This window comes from Mesocricetus auratus, unplaced genomic scaffold (assembly GCF_017639785.1).
Source record: "Mesocricetus auratus isolate SY011 unplaced genomic scaffold, BCM_Maur_2.0 Super-Scaffold_100676, whole genome shotgun sequence".
Classification (NCBI taxonomy): Eukaryota; Metazoa; Chordata; class Mammalia; order Rodentia; family Cricetidae; genus Mesocricetus; species Mesocricetus auratus.
Window position 1 is genome coordinate 182,522,121 of NW_024429266.1, and position 26,571 is coordinate 182,548,691.

At 41.8% G+C, this 26,571-nt stretch overlaps 1 protein-coding gene across 1 annotated transcript; it reads left to right on the plus strand.

Annotated features, from left to right (window-relative positions):
- Positions 1–516: 516 nt before the first annotated feature.
- On the plus strand, positions 517–26,089 carry LOC110340162 (C-type lectin domain family 4 member A). Its single transcript, XM_040737395.1, has 7 exons — positions 517–614; positions 1,035–1,171; positions 2,366–2,482; positions 6,045–6,128; positions 20,332–20,483; positions 21,375–21,487; positions 25,572–26,089. Exons 2-7 carry the CDS (start codon positions 1,090–1,092, stop codon positions 25,711–25,713), a joined length of 690 nt encoding a protein of 229 aa, XP_040593329.1. The 5' UTR covers positions 517–614; positions 1,035–1,089; the 3' UTR covers positions 25,714–26,089.
- The last annotated feature ends 482 nt before the right edge of the window (positions 26,090–26,571 follow it).

The following is a 26,571-nucleotide window of genomic DNA, read 5'->3' on the forward strand; positions in this document are numbered from 1 at the left end:
TCGAAATGCTGAAATTTGGGAAATAAAATGGAACCGGTGGTGGCATTATGTTAAAATGAGGGTAACAGTGTGAACCCATGGTTTTTAGTATGTTTGGATACAAACTGGAGAGAAAACCTAGAGACACAAACACTGCACCTGTGTCTATGCACATTCTGTTTGCTTGTTATGTGTAAGAACATGGAAGTAGCCAGAGAAGATTCCAAGAAGGGAAATGTTTGGACAAGCTGAAGGGTGAGCATGAGAGTATGAGCTGGAAGACATCTGTGCAAGGAATCCCACTTTTAGCAACTAGTTTAAGTTTCTCCTTGTGTACATTGTGATCCATTAATTTTCCCAATTGTTTCCAATAATGCTGTGAACTCATGAAGCTTGTGCTGAGCAGTGCAGGGATCCTGGGAAGAGAGGCATGAGGAGAGAGACAGCCTCCTCCCACAGCTGCTAGCCAGAGCTGTTTCCAGATGTGGCCAGTGAGTGGAGAGTGCCCGTGCACTGAGTTATGAACTGCATGGGGAAGCAGAGAGCTCAGGGGAGCAGCTTCAGAAGCAACAGCATGTGAGTTCTGCCTTCCCCTAATGGAGGCAGCGGAGGGAGATGCGGGAGCCCACAGGATGGTGAGGGGCCAAAGGTCTTCTAGAATGTTGTGCCAGAACTTGCCCGTTCAGCCAAAACGGATGCTGTTGTGCCTTAAGTGTTTGCTCATGTCGTCTATTTCGTGCATGAATTTATGTTTGCTGCAGAATGTCTTGAGAAAGAGTTCTCCAATGGCTTGGTTCCTCTTCCCTCCTTCCTGTTTCTTTCCTTCCCCGCTTTGAGTTCCCACTCTATAGTATTTGCATATCGTGCTGAGTAGGCTTGAACGCTACAATTATTTTTTTTCTTGTTTTAAGATGTTTCATCTCTGTATGTAGCCCGAGTGATTCCGTGTTGTGGTATCTCATCCTCATGTGGTGTATCCCAGCAGGAAATCCTATTCTCTTATACGGTTGTGTGATATGACAACTTATTGCTGCGTTTGGTTCTCACATACCAAGAGTTTTAGGGAGGAGACGAGGTGCATTTTCTGAGGGAGGCAGGTCTTTTCTTGATATGGCTTCAGAAATCACGTATGCAGAAGTGAAGTTCAAGAATGAATCCATCACCCCAGGCACCTACTTAAATTCTGCTGCAGGTAAAAAAAAATCTGGACTTAATGTAGTGGGAAAGATAAGGGAAGGGTCATTAATAAACTTGGGGTGATGTTGGTTACTAATTCTCTGAGTGCTCATGTCTGGGATTTTACTGGAGTCATAGTGGATTGAATTGTTTGTAGAGTGACTTAAAGAGTTGTAGTGTTGTCTAGTGGGAAGGAAAATCTTTCTTGGTGTGGTTTTAGCTTTTGCCATTTACTGAAATTATTTTATCTTGTATATAGCATTTCCTGCTACATAAAAATGAATATAAAATGAAATCACACTTTTCAATATTGAGTTTTCCCCCTCTATGCTTGACAGTACATTGTAACTTTGTGAAAACTGCTGCTGTGTTTGGAACTTTTATCTTGAAGGAGCTTTTTCTTTTATGATATATATCCAAGCAGAGGTTCTCCCTCAGTAGGCAGTTGCTCTGCCTCTGGACTATACCTTCAACTAGAAAATGGTTTCCAGCCCTGAGATTGTGACTAGCAGATTGAATTTATGCTAAAGAAATACTTATCTCTCATTGTATATGCATCTTTAATATTTGGATAGTCTGGAAGTTATTTGAATATATCGTGCTGCAACCACATTAAAGGACACCAAGAAAACATGTTGACATGAAAATGTACTTATAATGTGTAGAAGAAAAGTCATATGCCAGACAGGAGTATTTTTGTTGTTTTGCCATGTGGGAAAGCATAATATATGTGCATCCTTTAAAATTTTCTGGAAGGGCCAGTGTAATTCCAGCACCCCAGAGGCATAGGCAGGAGAATCACTGAGGATCTGAGGCCAGCCTGATCTACATAATGAGTTCCAGAACATCCTGGTCTACACAGTGAGACCCTAGCTCATTACACCTCCCATCACCATCACCACCAAAAAAAAAAAAAAAACCAAAAAACAAACAAGCAAAAAACTTGCTGAAATATAAGATCAAAGTGTTTTGTGAAAATATATTCAAATTATTTTCAGATCTCAAAATGCTAAGACCAGTCATTCCAACGGTGTAAGTGTGTGCTTTTATGTACTTTGTAGTATTTTTACATTGGACATTATTTTTTTATTATTTTAAGTGTCCACACTGTTAGTAATTATGTGGTGAGAGAAGGCAAATGAGAAGGGAGGAGAAACAAAAACAAGGATGGAACTTATTTCTCATGAGACACATGTGATTCTCCCTTCAGCCCCCGAAGTGAAGCCCACCCCTCATCTGAGCAAGCCTGGTGGCCCCTCGCTGCTTTTTACATCTTTGATGGCACTTTTCCTGCTGTTGGCTATCTCATTTTTAATTGCTTTTATCTGTAAGTATCCCAAAGGAACCACCAGGCAATGTCTGCCTTAGGTGAAGGGACATTCCACTGTAGCACTTGGAATTTAACAGAATATGAAGAAATATTCTTTGGGGAAAATAATTCAAGAGATTACATTATGACTTTTACTTTGTCCTTAAATTTAGCTATTGTCTTGAGAAAACAGGGGAATCCACTCTCATTAGAGAAACTGAAGTACATTTATGAGTACATGTGGGATTGTGGAGTGAAGCATGTGGGGTGTTGTCTTTGTTAGAGTGGGATGCAAATCTATATTTTCTAATTGGCATTGAGAAGTCAAGCTGCATGTGTATATAAGCTATGTGTGTGTATACAGTCTCTGTGTGTATACAAGCTGTGTGTATATTCAAACTGTGTGTGTGTGTATACAAGCTGTGTGATTATGCAAACTGCATGTGCATACAAGCTGTGTGTGTGTATACAAGCTGTGTGTGTATACAAATTGTGTGTGTTTACAAGCTATGTGTGTACAAGCTGCGTGTGTATACAAACTGTGTGTATATTCAAACTGTGTGTGTATACAAGCTGTGTGTGTATATTCAAACTGTGTGTGTTTACAAGCTGTGTGTGTATACAAACTGTGGGTGTTTACAAGCTGTATGTATACAAACTGTGTGTGTTTACAAGCTGTGTGTATACAAGTTGTGTGTGCATACAAGCTGTGCGTGTATACAAGCTGTGTGTGCATACAAGCTGTGTGTGTATGCAAGTTGCGTGTGTTTACAAGCTGTGTGTATACAAGCTGTGTGTGCATACAAACTGTGTGTGAGTACAAACTGTGTGTGTGTATACAAACTGTGTGTGTTTACAAGCTCTGTGTGTGTATACAAGCTGTATGTGTATAGGGCTCCTTCATCTTGGGATGAGTGTGTGGATAAGGAGGAGCTAGGAAGAAATTATCCAAGAAGTGTTCTCCAGCTAATTCCTAATTGATTCTGTTCTGCCTGAGATTATGTGAAAGCTAGAAGCCAATTGAGCAAATAGGTAGATTTCTGCTCACCAAAAATTTGAGAATATCTGAAAAATTTAAAATGCATGCTAACTAGTATATTTAGAAGGGTTTACTCTTTCATTTGATTGGTCAGTATCAAGTAGTAGCCATTTACTCTTTGTCATGAGGTGAGTCTGACAGAGTCCAGGAAAAACAGGGACTCTGTTCTCCAGAATCTTAGAGGAAAGTCAATGAACCAGTGCTAGCTAGGTACAGTGGCACACTCCTATTATCCCATCTACCTAGGATGTTGAGATAGGAGGACAGCAAGTGTGGAGCTAACATCTCTGGGTCTAAAAAAATGAAGAAAAAACGGTCTATTGTCCGCAACATTGTCCAGGAAGTCTTGTGATGACATAGATTTCCTGGAAGAGGTGACATCTAGAACTGTGTGTACTCAGAATGTCACTGAGGTGGAGACAGTGTAAGTGAAGAAGAAATGATATTTCTTTGGCAGACAGCAGGATACAGAGCATGTGTTGTGCCCCTTTATGAAAAACTTAACTTTTTCTTCTAAATAATATTCTTTTATCGAGTATGTTTTTCTGATTAATACATCAGCATGAACTTAATGGGCCAAGACAATGTCTTATTTATCTTATGCTTCTATGGCATGGCAATTTAGGCTGATCTCCACTGACTGGTTCCTCTGGCCCTAGCTGAACTTAGGCATGTGTATGTGGTCAGTTACCAGTCCAGGCACCTCAGCTTCTGAGAGGAGGAGGCCAGCTGGAACGACTAACAGTATGACCCACCTTTATATGATTCCTTAGGATGGTCTGGGCTTGTTTACATAGCAGCTTTCAGACTTCCAAGAGTGAAGGTGACCACGAGCCAGGCCTCTCAAAAAATTTAACATGAGGGCTGGAGAGATGACTCAGAGGCTTAGAGCACTGGCTGCTCCTCCAGAGGCCCTGAGTTCAATTCCCAGCAACCACATGGTGGCTCACAGCCATGTGTAATGAGACATGGTGCCCCCTTCTGGCCTGCAGGCATACATGCAGGCACAATTCTGTATATATAATAAGTAAATCTTAAAAAATTTAATTTACTAGTAGGTCAGAGTTGATTTTGTACATTCTCAAGGTCAAAGAAGTCTAGGAGGCATCTCACACATAAGACTTTACCTTTTTTCTTTTCTTTTTTTTGTTAACTGGAAAAATTTCAAAACCACGTTGCAATGTGTGAATACAGAAGTTAAAATTTGTGGTCATTTTTTTGCAAAGCATCACAACTATGGAGAACCATTGCATCATTTCAAATAGAGAATTGATGTAGCTAAATTTAGGTTATAGATGGTGATTTTACAGGAATCTGAAAATAGGGTCATTAAGACAAAGAAAGAAATGAGAAGGTCAATTATAACTTGGTAATAAGTGAATAACACAAGGGGAGGAGGTTTCCATGGTAAAGAGCTTAGGACCAAGGAAATAGATGATTGATGACTACTGAGATCCAGGGATTAAGGGGTCCAAGAAGTATAGTGTGACCTTAATATTCTGATGATGTAAACTCAGCAACCATGAAGTTATTCCAGGAAGTAAAATGTACAGTAAGTTATAGGTTTAAGTTGGTAGGTGTTGATTTGATATTTGAGCATATTGAGTAAAACCTAATATGTTTGTGTTCAGTGAGCACAAAATCCCACACATATAGGCAGTAGGCAAGACCACAGCAAAAATGACATCACTTGGGAAGACTTTGCTCGAGGAGGAAGCATAATGACAAGACTGTAAGAAGTGTGACACTTTAAAGGGGTGGATGGAGGGAGAAGAGATTATAGGAGGCAAACAGGTGAGGCACAGCCAGGACAGAGCAATGTCTTCATTGATGAGGAGGGGGAACTGGGGTCAAGTCCAATAGCAAGATGGCTGATAAGTGCCCTGGGATATTACTGATGATCCATTTCAAACTTGGTGTTAGTGAAACAGAGGCAGCAGAAGTGGTGGGGTGAGGAGGATAAAGACACAGGGAGTCAAGTGAAGAAGAAACTCAGTTCCAGAGAGAAGCCAGGAAGCTTTAAGCCTGGAGGGAGAGAGAGCATGGGTGTGGAGGAGTAAGTTGTTCAAAACAAAGAGAGTTTGGGGAAGAAGACAACGCTCCATTCAAATATGTTGGGTTCTTTTTTGTTTAATATTCCAAAGTAACCTAGAGATGCTCAGGATTAGTTAACACCACCCTTTCCGCCCAAAGCCAAGGCAGTTTATACCCTTAAATATGAGTATCTATGTCTGCTTCATCTCCCGCAAGAGTTGGCATTTTCATCTTACATTAAGCATTAAAGGGTAAGGCTCACTCCCTTTAGAGTCATGACAATCGGTCCATCCTACGTTTTAAATCGCTTGTCTTGGAGGTACCTGTGGTTTCAAAATAGGAAGCTGAGGACTCATTGACAGAGGGGTGATGGGAATCCTAGTCAGGTTCTGTCTGCTTAGGTCATCGGGACTTAATAGATCTGCGTACCATTAAGTACAGAGTAGAAAGCCACAATTATTTCATGAAAATGAGTGGTTTGGGTTCTGATTTTTGTTTGTTTTATAGTTTATTTTCAAAAGTACTCTCAACTTCTTGAAGAAAAAAATGCTATAGAAGATCTAACTTACACAGAGTTGAACTGCTCAAAAGGTGAGTTAATGTGCTTATTAGTGTAATGGTTCCACATAAATTTTTTTCTCTTTCTTCCTTCCTCCCTTCCTTCCTCTCTCTTTTTCTTTCTTTCCATTTATTCTTCTCTCATACATACATCACAACTGCAGTTTTTCCCTTCCTCCGCTTCTCTTCCCCACCTCCCCTCTCTCCCAGATCTACTCCTCTATTTCCCTCCAAAAAGAAGCAGGTCTCTCAGGGATATCAACTGAACACGGCATAACAAGTTACAGTAAGACTAGGCACACACCCTTATATCAAGGCTGTCCAAGGCAACCCAGTAGGAGGAAAAGGCTCCCAGGAGCAGGGGAAAAAGTCAGAGACACCTCCTGTCCCACTGTGAGGAGTCCCACAAGAACACCAAGCTACACGACTAGAACATGTGTGCAGCCTGGTACCCCCCACCTCTCTGGCTCCTACAATCCTTCCTCTCCCTCTTCTGTGGGGTTTGTTGAAGATGTCACAGCATGGGTGGGGGTTCACTTGTGTCCATAGAAAGAAAACTGAGATACTTTAATGGCGTAGGAGGTCAATGCAATATAGAATATAATATATTTATTCACACACAAGATGAGAGGACCGAAAGCATGGCAGCTTCCAGACGAGAAGAGGAGAAGAGAGCTTCCCTTTCTCTTTCATTTCCTTTTATCTTTTTTTTTAAATTTTATTTTCCAGTTTAAATTTAGATAAGAAACAAGGTTGCTTCACAAGTCAGTTCCAGGTCCCTCTCCCATTCCCTCCCCTCCTCCCGTGCCCTCCCCCCAACCCCCTCCCACCCCCGTTATCCCCTCATTTCCCCAGGGAGGGTGAGGCCCTCCATGGGGGTGTCCACAGTCTGTCATTTCATATAGGGCAGGGCCTAGACCCTTCCCCGAGAGTTCAGGGTGAGAGTGCACCTCACATTGTTCTATGGGAGTCCAAAGTCCGTGTGTATACTTGGGATGGGTACTGATCTGCTGCCCAAGGCTCAATCGATTCCCTAGGCCTCCTCACTGACACCCAGATTCAGGGGGTCTTGATCAGTCCCATGCTGGATTCCCAGGCTGATGCCTGGGATTCAAGAGTTAACCTTTGTCTGGTCAGCTGTTTCTGGGGGTTAAACCAGCCCAGTCTTAATCCCTTTGATCATCAGTCCTCCCTCTCTGTTACTGGCTTTCTTGAGTTCAGCTCAGTACTTAACCAAGGGAGTCTGCCTCTTCTTCGATCAGCCACTAAATAAAGTTTCTGTTTCCCAGACTCTCTGGCCATAGGATTGTAGGCTGGCACTCCCCAGATCTATGTCTAAAATCCATATATGAGAGAGTACATGCCATGTTTCTCTTTTTGTGACTGGGTTACCTCACTCAGGATGGTTTCTTCTAGTGTCATCCATTTGCCTGCGAATCTCATGATTCCATTATTTTTTTTCCTGCTGAATAGTACTCCATTGTGTAGATGTACCACATTTTCTCTATCCACTCTTCGGGTGAGGGACATCTAGGTTGCTTCCAGGTTCTGGCTATTACAAATAAAGCTGCTATGAACATAGTGGAACAGACATCTTTGTTGTATGAATGGGCATCTTTTGGATATATGCCTAAGAGTGGAGTTGCTGGGTCTTGTGGTAGGTTTATTCCCATTTTTCTGAGGAATCTCCATACTGATTTCCAAAGTGGCTGAACCAGTTGGCACTCCCACCAGCAATGGAAGAGTGTCCCCCTTTCACCACATCCTCTCCAGCATAAATTGTCATTGGTGTTTTTGATTTTAGCTATTCTGACAGGAGTGAGATGGTATCTCAGAGTTGTTTTGATTTGCATTTCCCGGATGGCTAAGGATGTTGAGCACTTTCTCAAGTGCCTCTCAGCCATTTTAGACTCCTCTATTGAAAACTCTCTATTTAGTTCTGCAGCCCACTTTTTAATAGGGTCCTTTGGTGTTTTGGAGACTTGCTTCTTGAGTTCTTTGTAAATTTTGGAGATCAACCCTCTGTCAGATGTGGGATTAGTGAATATTTTTCCCATTCTGTGGGCTGCCTTTTTGTCTTGCTGACTGTGTCCTTTGCCTTACAGAAGCTTCTCAGTTTCAGTAGGTCCCATTTATTAATTGTTGATCTCACTGTCTGTGCTACTGGTGTTATGTTCAGGAAGCTGTCTCCTGTACCAATTCGTTCAAGGGTACCACCCACTTTGTCTTCTAAGAGGTTCAGTGTGGCTGGATTTATGTTGAGGTCTTTGATCCATTTGGACTTAAGTTTTGTGCATGGCGATAAACATGGATTGATCTGCATTCTTCTACATGCCAGTCTCCAATTATGCCAGCACCATTTGTTGAAGATGCTTTCTTTATTCCATTGTATATTTTTAGCTTTTTTGTCAAAGATCAGATGTTCGTACGTGTGTAGGTTAATACCCGGATTTTCAATTCGATTCCATTGGTCTACCTGTCTATTTTTGTGCCAATACCAAGCTGTTTTCAGGACTATAGCTCTATAATAGAGCTTGAGGTCAGGGATGGTGATGCCTCCGGACGTTGCCTTGTTGAACAGGGTTGTTTTGGCTATCCTGGGTCTTTTGTTTTTCCATACAAAATTGATTATTGTTCTTTCAAGGTCTGTGAAGAATTGTGCTGGGATTTTAATGGGGATTGCATTGAATGTGTAGATTGTTTTTGGCAGGATTGCCATTTTTACTACATTGATCCTACCTATCCAAGAGCATGGGACATCTTTCCATTTTCTGAGGGCTTCTTTAATTTCTTTCTTTAAAGATTCAAAGTTCTTACGATACAGGTCTTTCACTTGTTTGGTTAGTGTTACCCCAAGGTATTTTATGTTGTTTGTGGCAATTGTAAAGGGTAATGTTTCTCTGATTTCTCTTTCAGCCCTTTTATCATCTGTATATAGTAGGGCTACTGATTTTCTTGAGTTGATCTTGTAGCCTGCCACTTTGCTGAAGGTGTTAATCAGCTGTAAGAGTTCCCTGGTAGAGTTCTTTGGGTCATTGATGTAAACTATCATATCATCTGCAAGCAGTGAAAGTTTGACCTCTTCCTTCCCAATTTGTATCCCCTTGATCCCCCTTTGTTGTCGTATGGCAATAGCTAGAACTTCAAGTACCATGTTGAAAAGGTATGGAGAGAGTGGACAGCCTTGTTTTGTTCCTGATTTTAGAGGAATTGCGTTGAGTTTCTGTCCATTTAGTTTGATGTTGGCTGTTGGTTTACTGTATATAGCTTTTATTATGTTTAAGTATGTCCCTGTTCTCCCAGATCTCTCCAAGACCTTTATCATGAAGGGGTGTTGGATTTTGTCAAAGGCTTTTTCAGCATCTAGTGAGATGATCATGCGATTTTTGTTTTTCAGCTTGTTTATAGGGTGGATTACGTTGATGGATTTTCGTATGTTGAACCATCCCTGCATCCCTGGGATGAAACCTACTTGATCGTGGTGAATGATTGTTTTGATGTGTTCTTGGATCCGATTTGCCAGTATTTTATTGAGTATTTTTGCATCAATGTTCATGAGGGATATTGGTCTGAAGTTCTCTTTCTTAGTTGTATCTTTGTGTGGCTTGGGGATCAAGGTTATTGAAGCCTCATAGAAAGAGTTTGGCAAAGACCCTTCTGCTTCTATTGTGTGGAACACTTTGAGAAGAATTGGTATAAGCTGTTCTTTGAATTTCTGGTAGAATTCTGCACTGAGGCCATCTGGACCTGGACATTTTTTGGTTGGGAGACTTTTGATGACAGCTTCTATTTCCATAGGGGTTATAGGTCTATTTAAATTGCTTATCTGTTCTTGATTTAGTTTTGGCAAATGATAGCTGTCCAGGAAGTCATCCATTTCCTTTAAATTTTCGAATTTTGTGGAGTACAGGTTTTCAAAGTATGACCTAATGATTCTCTGGATTTCCTCAGAGTCTGTTGTTATGCCCCCCCTTTTCATTTCTGATTTTGTTAATTTGCATATTCACTCTCTGCTGTTTGGTAAGTTTGGATAAAGGTTTGTCTATCTTGTTGATTTTCTCAAAGAACCAACTCTTCGTTGGGTTGATTCTTTGTATTGTTTTCCTGGTTTCTACTTTGTTGATTTCAGCCCTCAATTTGATTATTTCCTGGCGTCTACTCCTCTTGGGAGTAGTTCTAGTGCTTTCAGCTGTGATGTTAATTCTCTGGTATAACTGTTCTCCTGTTTCTTCATGTGAGCACTTAGTGCTATGAACTTCCCCCGTAGCACTGCTTTCAAAGTGTCCCATAGGTTTGGGTATGTTGTGTCTTCATTCTCATTGAAATCGAGGAAGTCTTTAATTTCTTTTTTTTATTTCCTCTTTGACCCAGGGATGGTGCAGTTGAGTATTATTCAATTTCCATGAGTTTGTAGGTTTTCTGCAATTTGTGTTGTTGTTGAATTCTAATTTTAAAGCATGGTGGTCTGATAAGATGCCTGGAGTTATTCCAATTTTTTTGTAGCTGCTGAGGTTTGATATGTTGCCAAGTATGTGGTCGATTTTTGAAAAGGTTCCATGTGGTGGTGAGAAGAAGGTATATTCTTTTTTATGTGGATGAAATGTTCTATAGATATCTGTTAATCCCAGTTGGGTCATTACTTCTATTAGATCCTTTGCTTCTTTGTTGAGTTTCTGTCTGGTATTCCTGTCTAGTGGTGAGAGTGGTGTGTTGAAATCTCCCACTATAACTGTGTGGGGCTTTAGATGAGATTTAAGTTCTAATAATGTTTGTTTAACGAATGTGGATGCCTTTGTATTTGGGGCATAGATGTTCAGGATAGACACTTCATCTTGGTGGGTTTCTACTGTGCTGAGTATGTAATGACCTCCTTCATCTCTTTTGATTGATTTTATTTTAAAGTCTAGTTTGTTAGATATTAGGATTGCTACCCCTGCTTGTTTCTTGGGTCCATTTGATTGAAAAAATTTTTCCTAACCTTTAACTCTCAGGTAATGTCTGTCTTTGAGGGTGAGGTGTGTTTCTTGTATGCAGCAGAAGGAAGGGTTCTGTCTTCGAATCCATTCTGCTAGTCTGTGTCTTTTTATGGGTGAGTTAAGGCTATTAATATTGAGGGATATTAATGACCACTGATTGCTCATCCTTCTTCGATTTGCGATGGTTGTTGTTGGTGGAATTATGTGTGGAATTTCACCCCTTTGTTCTTTTGGCTGTTGGTAGAGAGGGATTCTCTAATGCTTATGTTTTTCTGGTTGTAGTTAGCTTCCTCGGGTTGGAGTTTTCCTTCCAAAATTTTCTGTAGGGCTGGGTTAGTGGACACATATTGCTTGAGTCTAGTTTTGTCATGGAATATCTTGTTTTCTCCGTCTATAGTGATTGAGAGCTTTGCCGGGTAAAGTAGTCTGGGCTGGCATCCATGGTCTCTTAGTGTAGGTAGAATATCTATCTAGGACCTTCTGGCTTTCAGAGTTTCCATGGAGAAATCAGGTGTAATTCTGATAGGTCTGCCTTTATATGTTACTTGACCTTTTTCCTTAGCTGCTCTTAATATTCTTTCTTTATTCTGTATGTTTGGGGTCTTGATATTATGTGGCGAGGGGAATTTTTTTTTGTGGTCCACTCTATTTGGTGTTCTGTAGGCTTCTTGTACCTTCATTGGCATGTCTTTCTTAAGGTTGGAAAGTTTTGTTCTATGATTTTGTTGAATATGCCTTCTGCCCCTTTGAGGTGGATTTCTTCTCCTTCTTCTATAGCTATTATTCTTAGGTTTGGTCTTTTCATGGTGTCCCATATTTCCTGGATGTTTTGTGTTAAGGATTTGTTGGATTTAAGGTTTTCTTTGGTTGATAAATCCATTTCTCCTAGTGTTATCTTCTACACTTGAGATTCTCCCTTCCATCTCTTCTATTCTGTTGGTAATGCTTGTATTGGTAGTGCCTGACTGTTTGTCCAGCTTTTCTATTTTCTGCCTTTTTTCAGATTGTGTTTTTTTAATGTCTCTATTTCAGTTTTCAACCCTTGCAGTGTTTGCATTGCTTCTTGCAATTTTCTGTTTATCTTTTCGTCCATTTGTTGCCTTTTATGAATTTTTTCGTTTGTTCTTTCTTCCATTTCTTGCATTTTTTGGTTTGCTTTTTGTTCCATTTCTCACATTTTGTGCTTTGTTTCTTCTTCCATTTCCTGCCTTTTTTGGTTTGTTTCTTCTTCCATTTTTTTCATTTTTTGCTTTGTTTTTTCTACCATTTCTTGCATTTTTTGCTTCGTTTCTTCTTCCATTTCCTGCCTTTTTTGGTTTGTTCTTTCTTCCAATTCTTGCATTTTTTGGTTTGTTTTTTCTTCCATTTCTTGCATTTTTTGGTTTTTTTTTCTTCCATTTCTTTGAGGGATTTTCCTATATCCTCTTTTAGGGCCTCTATCATTTTCATGAAAGTGCTTTTAAGGCTGTTCTCTTCTGCTTTGTTCGCATTGGAATGTTGGGGTCTTGCTGGTGTGGAGTCTCTAGAATCTGGCGGTGTCATATTTGTTTTTCTGTTGCTGAGTGTGTTTTTGTATTGTCTCTTTCCCTTACTGGTCTGGGGACCAGAGTTCCCTTTTGGTGGGTGCTAGCAAGTCCAATAATCTGGTGGTTCTTCTATTCCTTGTCCAAATGTTGGTCCCGCGGGTGGAGAAGAAGAACAGGAATCTGGGGCGCTTAGCCTCCTACCTGGTCCCCTGGACCCTATCCTGGGTCCTGTTGTACCTGATCCGGAACAGCTACTCACCTGGTCTCCCTGCCTCCTCTGGTTTCCTGGTCTCGTTGGTGGGAGAGAAGATCTGGAGTCTGGGGTGCTTGGCTCCCGCCGGGATTGGGAGCTCTGTGCAGTTCCCAGGCGATCAGCAGGCACTGGAAAGCAGGCCGGGAAGCAGGCCTGTTTACCTGATGCTGCCAGAGGAACAGCTGCTTCCCTGGACTCCTAGCCTCCTCTCGTTTCCTGGTCTCGTTGGTGGGAGAGAAGATCTGGAGTCTGGGGTGCTTGGCTCCTGCCGGGATTGGGAGCTCTGTGCAGTTCCCAGGTGATCTGCAGGCACTCTGTTCATACTGTTTTTATGTTGGGTTCTATTCTAGGTCTCTGAGACAAGCAGCTTCAGGTTCCTGGCTGTGTCTTGGGCCTCAAGTTGGACCAGACATTGGTTGAATGCTCCTATAAGCTTGTGTGACCCTTACCCCAGCATATCTTACAGGCAGGATAAATTTTAGGTTGAAGGTTTTGTGCCTGGGTTGGAGTCCCAGTCCTGCCACTACAAGTCTTAGCCTGGTTGCAGAAGATGGCTGGTTCAGGCTCTATATCCCCCATCACTAGAAGTCTTCACTAGGGTCACCCTCACAGATTACAGGGAGTTTCCAGTGCACTAGGTTTCCACATTGCACCTCATCCCCATTCCAGTGGTCTCTCTCAAAACTCCCTCTCTCCACCTCCACACCCTGATCCCTCCTGTGTCCATATCCATCCACCCCCAGTCCGCCTACACAATCTATTTCCCCTTCCCAGGGAGGTCCCCCCTAGTACGTAACCTCTCTGGGTCTGTGGATTGTAGCATGATTATCCTTGAATCAACAGCTAATATCCACTTATAAGTGAGTACATGCCATATTTGTCTTTTCTGGGTCTGGGTTATCTCACTCAGGATGATTTTTTTCTAGTTCCATTCATTTGCCTGCAAATTTCACAATGTCATTTTTTTTTATAAACAGTTGAGTAATACCCACTGCGTAATTGTACCACACTTTCTTTATCCGTTCTTCTGAGAAACATCTAGGTTGTTTCTAGTTTCTAAATATTATGAATAAAGCTGCATGGACATAGTTTAGCAAGTGCCTTTGTAGTAAGATGCCGTGTCTTTTGCCCAAGAGTGATGTAGCTGAGTCTTGAGGTAGGTGGATTCCCAAGTTTCTGAGGAACCACCATGTTGATTTCCATAGTGACTGTACAAGTTTGCACTCCCACCTGCGTCGAAGGAGTGCTCCCCTTGTTCTACATTCTCAACAGCATGAGCTGTCACTTGTGTTTTTGATCTTAGCCATTCTGACAGGTGTGATATGGAATCTCAAAGTAGTTTTTATTTTGCATTTTCTTTATGCCTAAGGAACATTCTTTAAGTGTTTCTCAGCCATTTGAGATTCCTCTATTGAGAAGTCTCTGTTTAACTCTGTATCTCATTTTTTAAATTGGATTAGTGGTTTGTTAATATCTAGTTTCTGAGTTCTTTATATATTTTGAGATTAGCCCTGAGTCAAACCTATAGCTGGTAAAAATCCTCTCCTATTCCGTAGGCTCTCATTTTGTTCTGCTGATGGTTTCTTTTGCCTTAAAGAAACTTTTCAGTTCCACAAGGTCCCATTTATGGATTGATTGTTGATCTCAGTGCCTGCACTATTGGCGTTCTGTTCAAGAAGTTGTCTCCCGTATTGATGCATTCAAGGCCATTTCCTACTTTCTCTTCTATCAGGTTTGGTGTGTCTGTTTTAATGTTGAACTTTTTGGTTTATGGTGGAGTCTGCATGACTATGCAGTAGATTACAACGATATTTAGAAGGCCAACCCACAAGAGATACTGTCTGGTGGAGGAGAAACTCACAGGCAAGGCCCATGCCCATGACGAATACTGCCTTTTGAATAGCTTGCTGCCTCTACCTTTAATTCTCTCCTGTGGTGCCATGGCTCCCCCTCCCCCATTAACAGCTATGAGACTTGTCCCACGACCTCAGCAGTGTAGTCCTCATTTCTCTGGCACAATTATTTATAGGAACTGATAGAAGGATGGCTTCTATCTACACTGTGCAACTCTAGTGATTAAAATAAGTCACACGGTCAACCTTTTGTTCCACATTACAACAAAAGCTTAGAAGCCCATTCTCTATAATTATCTTACTGATGGGACTATTTGGCCAGACGATGTTTCCCTGCAGATAGACCCAAGCGGGACTTTCGCAGATAACACTCAAGGACAGAATTACAGTGCGCTTGGACTTGTTGAATCCAAGCCTTTCAGAGAATAAGAACAAAATCGCCCTGACTTCACTCCTGCCTGTTGATAACCGCACTGCAGCGCTTCCTCGCTATTAAAACGTTTGTGTATGCTTTCACAAGTCTGTACACCGTGCAAGACGTTAGCTTAGGAAATTGTTTATGCTTTAGCCCTGAGATTTGTGTGGTTAACAGGAAAGAGTTGTTAACCGACTAAGCATCTCGGGAGAGAAAGTAGCCTTTTCACCCAGTTACTTTGGGAAGTGAGCCCCTCAGATGGCAAGAGTGGCTGGGAGGTGTCCGGCCCCAGCCTTGTACCAAGTAGCTATCAGGTCGCCTCTTTGTTCTAACCACACATAAAGTAGAAGACGAATTTTTAGCTTCGAAAGGCTTTTTATGCCAGCTAACATTTGCTGAATATGCTGATGCGAATCAACGCTGTTCCCCTCCCCTTCAGTTTATGCAGGTTGCCATGGTTACTCACTGATGCCACTTTCCAAAGGCGGCTGTGCTCTTGGAGCTGGGAGAAAGCCGAGGTTTGCCTTTTTCGCGTTTTATTGATCACAAACTTAGCCTTATACATTTAGACACACTTAAGAAATGTGGAATAATGCCCAAGTTCTTTGCTTCCTCCCTAAATTTCTCTTTGGCTTAGTTTCTCCCCTTTGTGACCCCCTTCCCCTTTAAGAGATAAGCCGAAGCTTTTTACAGCCACCCCCACTCCCCTTACCCCACACCCCCCCCATAAAAAGTTGTTAAGTTACTGCCCCGTGTGTCTCTTATTGTATCTACAAAGAGTTCTTTGTGACCCTGAGAACAGCCTTGTAATCTTTCTATTGCCAAAGAATTGCCATTGTATGTGTAAATAAAACAGTAGATGTTTGAAATTCAAGGAAGAATAGTAAAGTGTCTGGCCCTGACTTCTTTAAGTCAGGGGACTCTAATGACTGCTTCTATTTCCTTAGGGGTTATAGGTCTATCTGATCTTGATTTGATTTTGGTAAGTGGTATCTATCGAGAAAATTATCCATTTGATTTCTCAATTTTGTGGAGTACAGGTTTTTAAAGGAATTTATTCATTTCCTCCTTAAGGACCTCTATCATCTTCATAAAGTTGGTTCTAAGTTCTTGTACTTTATCTGTGTTGGAATATTCAGGGCTTGCTGCAGTAGGATAGCTGGCGTCTGGTCGTGACTCATCACCTGACTGCTGTTGACTGTGTTCTTATCCTGGCATCCAGGCATCTGGGTTTGGGATGGTTATAGGTCTAGGCGTTGATTTCTAAGTTTGTCTTTGTTTGATGGGTGTTTTGTTCCTTGGTTTCTCTTACCTCTCTGTTCTTTTGGTCTGTGTGACTTAAGGTTGAGTAGGGGTTCTCCTTCAGAGTTGGGGGCTGGAGTTCTGGCAGCTGGCATGGCCTCTTGTTGAAAAGGGCATCTCCATCTGAGTTGGGGGCTGGGACATGGTAGGGAGGGGAGGCGGCATTTGGACTAGCATCTGGGGTGCAGAAGGAGAATGGAGGAGGTCCTTGGGCAGGCGGTCTATCTGGGGTTCTGGTTGTCCTCGTGGCCTCTGGTCCAGCACTTGAGTCTCTGCATAAGTTTGCTTATCCATCCTTCTGGCTGGTATGGCCTGCGCTTGAGTAGGAGGTGTCTACCTGAGTTGTGCGACATTTCTGGTAGATTCCCAGGTGGTGAGAAGTGGAGTTCTCATGTACATTTATATCAAACCAAAAATTTTGATATGTATGACTCCATTTGTCCACATGAGTCTCATTTGTGAAAAAGGTTCTATTCTTCATGGATTTTTCTAGCTTCTGTTTCTTTCTGAACCGTCTCTGCACACTTGCTGTTTCTCACCTCAGTACACACACACACACACACACACACACACACACGTGTACACACACATATGGGGCTGGAGAGATGGCTCAGAGATTAAGAACACTAGCTACAGGGCCCTGAGTTCAGTTCCCAGCAACCACATGGTGACTCACAACCGTCTGTAATGAGATCTGATGCCCTTTTCCAGTATACAATCATACATGCAGGCAGAACACTATATACATAATAAATAAATCTTTAAAAAATCTATAATTTGAAGAAAACTGTGAAGCCCTGTATCATGAATACAAATTACTTACAGTTTTAGCAGACTCCTTGAGGACGCTTTCAAATTCATAGATTTCATGCGATATATCATTCTAATCCCGCATATTTATACTGTCTGCTATATGAACATCTTTATAAGCAGACGTGGTTGCTACAACTAGTGAGTGAATGCTGACGTCACTGATTGCAGTTCACGATTACTAGACTCTCATCTGGGATATGACACTGTATTTAGCTGTTACATATCTTCAGTCTTCTCTTGGTTGGGGTGAATTTTCAGAAGATCCTAGTTTTAAATGATTCTGAATATCAGTTTTGAGGATGACTGATCTGGTATATTATAGGATATTCCTGTACTGAAATTTGAGTGATTTTGGAGAGGAAGATGACAGATGTGAAATGCTAGTTTAATCACATCCTGCACAGGGTCAAAACTATACGAATCACTGTACACCATCACTATCTCCTGATGGTCTACTTAAGGTAGGCCATTTAGAAGTGTGTCTTTTTTCATCATCTGAATCTTTTATTTCTTTTTTAAAAATTGCTCTTCTTTCATCCAGTACATCCCAACTGCAGCCTGCCATCCCTCCTGGAAGTCCCACCCCTGCCACCCCCCACTCCCCAGAGCCACTGCCCTCTATTTCTCTTCAGAAAAGAGCAGCCCTCCTCTGCTCGTGGGACCTTTTCCTCCTATTGTGTTACCTCATCCAGCCTTGACATGAGGGATTGTGCCTTTGTCTTATTGCATCTTGTTACGCCATGTTCGGTTGATAAAAGGGTACCTTTTTAGGGCTAAACAATTTGGTACTGGATAACCATTTAGGAGAAGATTAATTCTCCCTCTCTCATCAGTTATTAACTGCCTATAGCTCTTACAACACTAAAAGTAGGCCATGAATTCGAGAGTGGGGAGGGAACATACAGGGACTGCAGGGAAGAGAAGGAGAGGAAATGATATAATTATATTTTAATGAAATGTAAAGAAACTGATTTTAAAAGTCAATTTCCACAGTATAATTTTTGGAAGGATGTTGCCACCTATAGCTCACACCATGGTGGAATACTGGGTTAGGTTTATCAAGAGACAGAATAATGTATCTGTCTATGTCTACCCAGGTTCCTCATGATGTCACACAATACTCTGTGCTCTGAGCCTTGTTTACCACTGCAAACTTAAATTCTTTGTTCTTTACCTAACACTGCATGCTTTGGCCGTTCACTCTTCTGTCTCCTCCCACCCTCTGATTGCTCTCTTAGCTCTTTGACATTTTTGGTGTCCATACAAGCACACAGGAATATAACTGTGTGAATATATCTCTGTGTACCTGCCATGATGTGTTTCTCAATTCTTTGTTTCATTTTTCATATATTTTACACATCTCTTATTTGGTATGGGCAGCTAAGGATCATGATGGGAGACTGTATTGATTTATTTCTGCTTTGTCTCTGTTTTTAAATTCAGTTTCTATAGTTGTTGTTTCTCCTGATTTCTCTGCACCTTCATTCCACTATAACCTCTGCATTAAAAAATAATTCTATCATTTTTGACTATAAAATGGAAAACCACATTATTACAGATATAAAGAGTTATATTTACAACACATTTGATCCTTTGACCCAGCAATTTATTCTCTAAAATTCTTCCCCAGGACACACTAATTAGTATAGACAAAATTGATCTGCTATAATTGTTAGTAGGGGTGTAAAGAAAAGCAGCCTGCTAAGTAATTGGTGAAAAAAGGAGCTGTAAAAATATATTCATATGAGATACCATAATAGAGGGAGTCATTTTAGATCTGAGGAGAGATCTGACACTAGTGAGATTTCCAGAGATCTTCAAGGATGACACCAACTGGCAAACTAAGCAATAGTGAAGAGACTACCTTAAATGCCCATCCCTGATAATGAGTTTGACTATGACCTTATATGTCATCCTAGAGCCTCCATCCAGGGACAGGCAGAAGCAGAGGCAGACACCCACAGCTACACACTGAACTGAACTCCTGGAACCCAGTGACAGAGAGGGAGGAGTGATGAGAAAAGGGGTCAAGACTGGGCTGGTGAGACCCAGAGAAACAACTGACCTGAACAAAGGGGAGATCTTGGACCCCAAACTTATGGGACTGATTCAGACCCCCTGAATGTGGGTGTCAGTGAGGAGGCCTAGGCAATCTATGGGTCTTTGAGTAGTAGATCAGTATTTATCCCTGGCACACAAATGGACTTTGGGTGCCCATCCCATAATGAGGGGTGCCCTCTCAGCCTGGACACTTGGAGGAGGGCCTAGGCCCTGCCCTGAATGAAACGACAGATTCTGGAGATCCCCCATGGAGGGCCTCACCCTCTCTGGGGAACAGAGTGGGGATTGGGGGGGGGACGGAGGGGGCTGGGAGCCGGGGGAGGAGGGGAAGGAGAGTGAGCTGGGATTGACATGTGAAGCAAGCTTGTTTCTAATTTTAATTAAAATAATTAAAATATATTCATATATTATTGTAATGGAACACTATGAAATGGTTAAAATGATATTTTCAAAAATAAAAAGTTATATTTACCCACATTGGGTTTTCATATTGTTTTACTTTCCTGAGGCATTCTATTTCATATTTATTTCTAGAATCTTTGTAACATTTTTGTGAAGTATTTTTATCATCACTAATTTAAAAATCTGTCATAATTTTGCTGCCATGTGTATTATTTAAATACGACATATAATATCATGAAACTTTCTGGTTCTTGGTATGATGAGTTCTATTCTTTGGAGACCCAGACTGTTTGGCATTATGTCCTCGATGTCTGAGTGCCCTTTACACTGCTTTCCTGACAGCAACCCAGTAGGACGAAGGGGCTCTGCCTTTAGTGCAATTGGAGGTAGACTGTGGTTTCTTGGCACCTGAGGGGGAGGGGCTCCTTGTTACAACTGGATAAGTGGGCAGGGTTTTTCTGTGCCTTTGGAGGCTGTCCTGGAACTCACTCTGTAGACCAGGCTAGTCTCGAACTCTTAGAGATCCGCCTGCCTCTGCCTCCCGAGTGCTGGGATTAAAGGCGTGCGCCACCAACCTCCAGCAACTTTTAAATGACTTTATGACATTGCCCTTACATCTCCTTCCTCCCCCATAGACAAAGTCTGGAGCTGTTGCCCAAAGGACTGGAAGGCATTTAGTTCCCACTGCTACTTCGTTTCCACTGACTCTGCAACTTGGAGCCAGAGTGAGGAGAAGTGCTCCAGCATGGGCGCTCGTCTGATGGTGGTCCACAGCAAGGAAGAGCAGGTGCATTGTGGGAGAGAGTGGGGCCTGGGGCCTGCCTGGTGTCTGCCTCTTTTTACTGCGAGGGAGTTTTGTGGGCACGGGTGTAGGTGATGTGGCAGAACGCTTTCCATCAGATAGCAGAAGGGTTGCTTCAGCCTTGGCATTCTACACCTTGCTCCTGCTTCAGTGGAGCTGAACAACCCACAAGGAACCATGGCGACAGAAATGCAAGGCCTGAGGATGGAGGGAAGGATGAACTGTTTCTGCCTGAAAGACCAGTGTGTGATTCCAGAACTCTAATGCCTCCTGTAGTAGCAACTGCTCAACAGAGGAGGGCGCAGAGCTGACCAGGGAAATGGGATGGAATCAGGAGAGTCACAGCCAGCCATCAGCAATGAAATATCTGAAGTTATGAAGGGAGAAAATGATTAATCTGCAAAATTCTGTCATGCACAACTTTCAAGAATGGTCTTGGGGAAGAAAAGAGGGGAGTGAGTCTGAGATGAGAATTCATTATGATCATGGACAGAGATTGTTTCCAGTGACATGGAAATCAGTCTATGAGTGATGACTTTGTGTCCTGGACAGATGGAGAAGTTGGCCCTCCTAGGTGTGGGGTTGGATCTTCTAGTCCTTTAGTCTTTCTCTGTCTTCTCATCCTGCGTCACCAGAAAAAGTATCACAGTGTACCTCTAAAATGTGTAATTATTGTTTATTAATCTAAAATTTGAAAAACATTTAAGGGCCTAGAGAGATGAACTAGGCTTGATTATTATATATTTGCATATGTGCATCACATTGAACCTATAATTTTGTGGAGTTAAAATAATTTTTAAAAGAGGTTATAAGATTTGTATAACAGAAAAAGCAGCCCTCCATCCAGGCTGAATGCTTTATCTTTCTTTCCTCTAGGGTTTCATCACCAAGATCCTGGAAGTTAAAGCTGCTTATTTTATCGGGCTCTCGGATCCAGGTCATCGACGGTGGCGATGGGTTGATCAGACACCATACAATGAAAGTGCCACGTGAGTCTAGAGTACCTAGAGGAGTCCTGGGCCCTGTGGCATGAGAAGACTTTAGGGTGTTCCAGCTGTTGGTTATGAAACTAAAACAGCTCACTCCTGTTGTGGCTGCTTGGGATGGTGTTACTTTTATTCCCATGTACTCATCACAGGAGTCCAGTGAGACATGTGTTACTGATACTCTAGGTAGAGACCAGGAAATTGGGTTTGAACAGTGTATAATGATAGGTACCCAGGTTACACAATCTAAGTGCTTATACCTAGGTGGGTGTTGTTATGTTTCCAGTCACTCATCTATGTTTTAAAAATTAGGATCTATGTTTACTTTAATTTGTGTGTATGTATTTGTCTCTCTGTGTGTTCCATGTGTATGTGAGTGTCCATGGAGCACATGAGAGGTTTTTGGATTCCACAGAGCTGGAGTCACAGGTGGTATGATCACGCCAATATGAGTGCTGGGAGCAGAACTCTCACATTTTCTGGAAAAGCAGCAAGCACACTTTTTTTTATTAAGTATGTTTTTTATTTAAATTAGAAACATGTCAATCCCAGCTCCCCGTTTCTCCCTCCACCAGCCCCCCCCCCACCGCCAGCCCAACCCCCACATCCTTCCCCAGGGAGGGTGAGGCCCTCCTTTGGGGGAATCTCCAAGAGTCTGTCATTTCATCCAGGGCAGGACCTAGGCCCTTCCCCAAGTGTCCAGGCTGAGAGAGCCTCCCTCCATGTGGAATGGGCTCCCAAAGTTCATTTGTGTGCCGTGGTGAACACTAATCTACTACCCAGGGCCCCAGAGATTTCTGAGGCCTCCTCACTTACACTACATTCATGAGGTCTGGATCAGTCCCTGTTGCCTCTTAGTCATCAGTCTGGGGTTCAAGAGCTGCCCCTTGTCCAGTCAGCTGTTTTTGTGGGTTTCACCAGCATGGTCTTGACCGCCTTGTTTATCACCCCTCCATCTCTGTCACTGGGTTCCAGGGTGTCAGTTCAGTGTTTAGCTGTGAGTATCTGTCTCTGCTTCCATCAGTCACAGGATCAAGGTTCTAGGATGTCACATAAGGTAGTCATCAACCTTATCATCAGGTAGGGGCTATTAATATAGTCTCTCCGCTATTACTTAGTTTTCCAGTTGTACATCTCTGGAAATCTCACTAGTGTCAGCTCTCTCCTCAAAGCTATATTAACTCCAACTATTATGGTATCTCTCATCCTGGTCTCCTCTATTCTTACCTGTAGAAAGTAGACTTTTCCTTGCCAGCAGCTTTGTTTTTTCCTTACCAGTCGTCTGGGCTCTGCTGCGCTGTAGTCCCCAAATAACACACAAGACATTGTATTAATTATGAAGCTGTTGGCCTTGCTTGTTTCTTACTGGCTAGCTCTGACTTAAGTATTTACTCCATAATTGTTAATCTAAGTATTTCTCTTACCTGAGAATAGTTCTGGACATCTTACTTCTCTGGCGTGTTACATGATGACTCCCTGTGTTTCTCCTACCCAGAGTGCTTCTCGACTCCTAGTCCCACCTATCTTGCTTCCCAATTGGCCAAAAGTGCTTTATTGACATATACACAGGACTTCCCCAACACTTACCCCAACTCAGCCTTCCTGCTCCCCCATTTCTTCTCCTTCCCTCCTCTTATCCACCCCTCTTTTTCCTAGTTCTCTCTCTTCTCCCCCCATGTTCCCAGGCTGCTCAGGAGATCTTGCCTCTTTCCACTTCTCTGGGGTATAATGCATATGTCTTGGGAACCTCCCTGTTTCCCAGACTCACTGGCCCTGGGATTGTAGGCTGACACTCTGCTGATCCATGTCTAAAATCCATATATGAGTGAGTACATACCATGTTTGTCTTTTTGTGACTGGGGTACCTCACTCAGGATGGTTTCTTCTAGTGCCATCCATTTGCCTGCATATTTCAAGAATCCATTGTTTTTTTTCCCCACTGAATAGTACTTCATTGTGTAAATGTACCACATTTTCTCTATCCACTCTTCAGTTGTGGGGCATCTAGGTTGTTCCCAGGATCTATCTATTACAAATAATACTGCTATGAACATAGTGCAACAGACATCCTTGTTGTGTGTATGGGCATCTTTTGGGTATATGCCTAAGAGTGGAATTGCTTGGTCGTGTGGTTTTCTGATTCCCATTTTCCTGAGGAATCTCCATACTGATTTCCAAAGTGGCTGTACAAGTTTGCACTCCCACCAGCAATGGATGAGTGTTCCCCTTTCTCCACATCCTCTCCAGCACAAGCTGTCATTGGTTTTTTTTGATTTTAGACATTCTGACAGGAGTAAGATGATACCTCAGGGTTGTTTTGATTTGCATTTCACAAATGGCTAAGGATGTTGAGCACTTTCTCAAGTGTCTCTCAGCCATTTTGGTTTCCTCTATTGAAAAATCTCTATTTGGGTCCTTTGGTGTTTTGGACAATAGCTTCTTGAGTTCTTTGTTAATTTTGGAGATCAGCCCTCTGTCAGATGTGGGGCTAATGAATATCTTTTCCCAACCTGCCTTTTTGTCTTGCTGACTGTGCCCTTTGCCTTACAGAAGCTACTCAGTTTCAGGAGGTCCCATTTATTAATTGTCCATCTTAGTGTCTGTGCTACTGGTGTTATGTTCAGGAAGCGGTCTCCTGTACCAATTTGTTCAAGGGTACCACCAACTTTCTCTTCTAAGAGGTTCAATATGGATGGATTTATGTTGAGGTCTTTGATCCATTTGGACTTAAGTTTTGTGCATGGCGATAGACATGGATCTATCTGCAGTCTTCCGCATGCCAATATCCAGTTATGCCAGCACCATTTGTTGAATATGCTATCTTTTTTCCATTGTATAATTTTAGCTTCTTTGTCGAAAACAGCTGTTCATAGGTTTGCGGATTAATCTCAGAGTGTTCAGTTCGATTGCACTGGTCTACCTATCTATTTTTGTGCCAATACCAAGCTGTTTTCAGGACTACAGCTCTATAATAGAGCTTGAAGTCAGGAATGGTGATGCCTCCAGATATTGCTTTGTTGAACAGGGTTGTCTTGGCTATCCTGGGTCTTTTGTTTTGCCTTATAAAGTTGAGAATTGTTCTTTCAAGGTCTGTGAAGAATTGTGCGGGGATTTGGTGGGGATTGCATTGAGTCTATAGATTGCTTTTGGCAGGATTGCCATTTTTACTACATTGATCCTACCTATCCATTTTCTGGTGTCTTCTTTAATTTCTTTCTTCAAAGACTCAAAGTTCTTTCTTTAAAGATTTATTTATTTTTTTTATATATACACCAGATTCAATTATAGATGGTTGTCAGCCACCATGTGGTTGCTGGGAATTGAACTCAGGACCTCTGGAAGAGCAGTCAGTGCTCTTAACCTCTGAGCCATCTCTCCAGCCCGACTCAAAGTTCTTGTAGCAAGCACTCTTAATGTCTGCACCATCTCTCCAGCTTTCATTTATATCTTTATGATAAAAATTGTCAAGATTGTAACTGATTATTTCTCATAAATCAAAAGCCCCAATCTGATATTGTTGTGTTTAATATTTATATAATTATTTAAAAACTCTAATATCTTAGTATATTCCCATAGTCTATCCTGATTTCTGTTGTGAGAAATAGTGATGGTATTGTTATTCTCAGTTTTCAGAGAAGAAAAGTAGGAATCCAGAATATTAAATTACTTGTCCTAGATGGCAGAAATAAGTAGATTAACTAGATATTTTAACTAGTTCTCCAGTATCTAAAATAAGACTGTTGTAAAAGTGTAAAAAAACTTTATTAAAACATGGGAATAAGGAGAGACCTTTTCAGCATGTAAATAAGCACCATGGAATGGCAGTCCCCAGGTACCAAGACCTAGGGATGAAGTAGCCTCTGGGATGTGTGTGGGAAAACAGTTAAGGGCAAGCTAAGAGGACACTGAATGCAGTGGGCCTTGTTTTCAGGGAAATGTCAGACACGGGTGGTGGAGAATGGCTGGTTTGTACACACTTGATCTGATTTCCACAAATTCCAGCCTCATCCTCAGGCTTGCTTACTCTTGCTTTTTCTTTCCCAGCATTGCTGTAGGAAACACCCTGATGCTCTTTCCTCCCTTTCAGGTTCTGGCACCCAGGTGAGCCCAACGACAACCATGAACAATGTGTTGCAATAAATAATCGACGTTCTAGTTGGGGCTGGAATGACATCCCTTGCAGTAGTAAAGAGAAGTCTGTTTGTCAAATGAAGAAAATATACTTATGAAAACCATTCTCCATGGACATGGGATTGCATTTTTATCCACCATTATACAGATACCTGGAACACTTTTCAGTGGAAGAGTTGTCCACAGGATTTAAATAGGCAGCAAATGGTCATACATATGAGGACCACATATATACGTGTTTATTCATCTACCTACTCCTTCATAAGATGACCTTTTACTTAGGATTTTCCATGTACCAGATCACTGTACATTTATCCTTTTGTGCACACATGGGGCTTTCATTTCTCTTCCAAGGTTTCATTTATTCCCATAAATGCATGCTATGTTCTCTCCATCTTATCTGTTTTTTCTCTTACTTACTCAGTCTTTGGCTTTGTTGACATGTCCTTGAGAAATAAAATTATGTATATTTAAGTTATAGTGTCTGACTTAATATGTATATTTACTATGAAATTACTATCCAAAGCAGATTAACAACATCCATTAAATAACATGGTTGCCAGTATGTGTGTGTGTGTGTGTGTGTGTGTGTGTGTTTGTGTTAAGAACACTTAAGTGCCAGGCCTTGGTGGTGCTCGCCTTTAATCCCAGCACTCAGGAGGCAGAGGCAGGTGAATCTCTATGAGTTCAAGGTCAGCCTGGCCTACAGAGTGAGTTCCAGGACAGTCTCCAAAACAATACAGAAAAATAAAAAACAAAACGAAACACATAGGACTTTCTAAGAAAGTTTAGATACTCAGGATGGTGTTAACTGTTGTCACTCAGTTGTATCTTGGGCCCTCTGTATTTACTTATATTTTATCTGGCATTTTGTGCCCTTCCCTTAACATGTCGGAGATCTCAACATCAAACTCCTACCACCAAGGATTCTTCTCTCTAACTCCTGCAGTTCACGT

Excerpts from the sequence above, each read along its gene's own strand:
- LOC110340162 (XM_040737395.1), top strand. The coding sequence starts at position 1,090 with ATGGCTTCAGAAATCACGTATGCAGAAGTGAAGTTCAAGAATGAATCC. Across the intron at positions 20,484-21,374 it reads TCCACAGCAAGGAAGAGCAG|GGTTTCATCACCAAGATCCT; the intron begins GTGCATTGTGGG and ends TCTTTCCTCTAG. Across the intron at positions 21,488-25,571 it reads CCATACAATGAAAGTGCCAC|GTTCTGGCACCCAGGTGAGC; the intron begins GTGAGTCTAGAG and ends CCTCCCTTTCAG.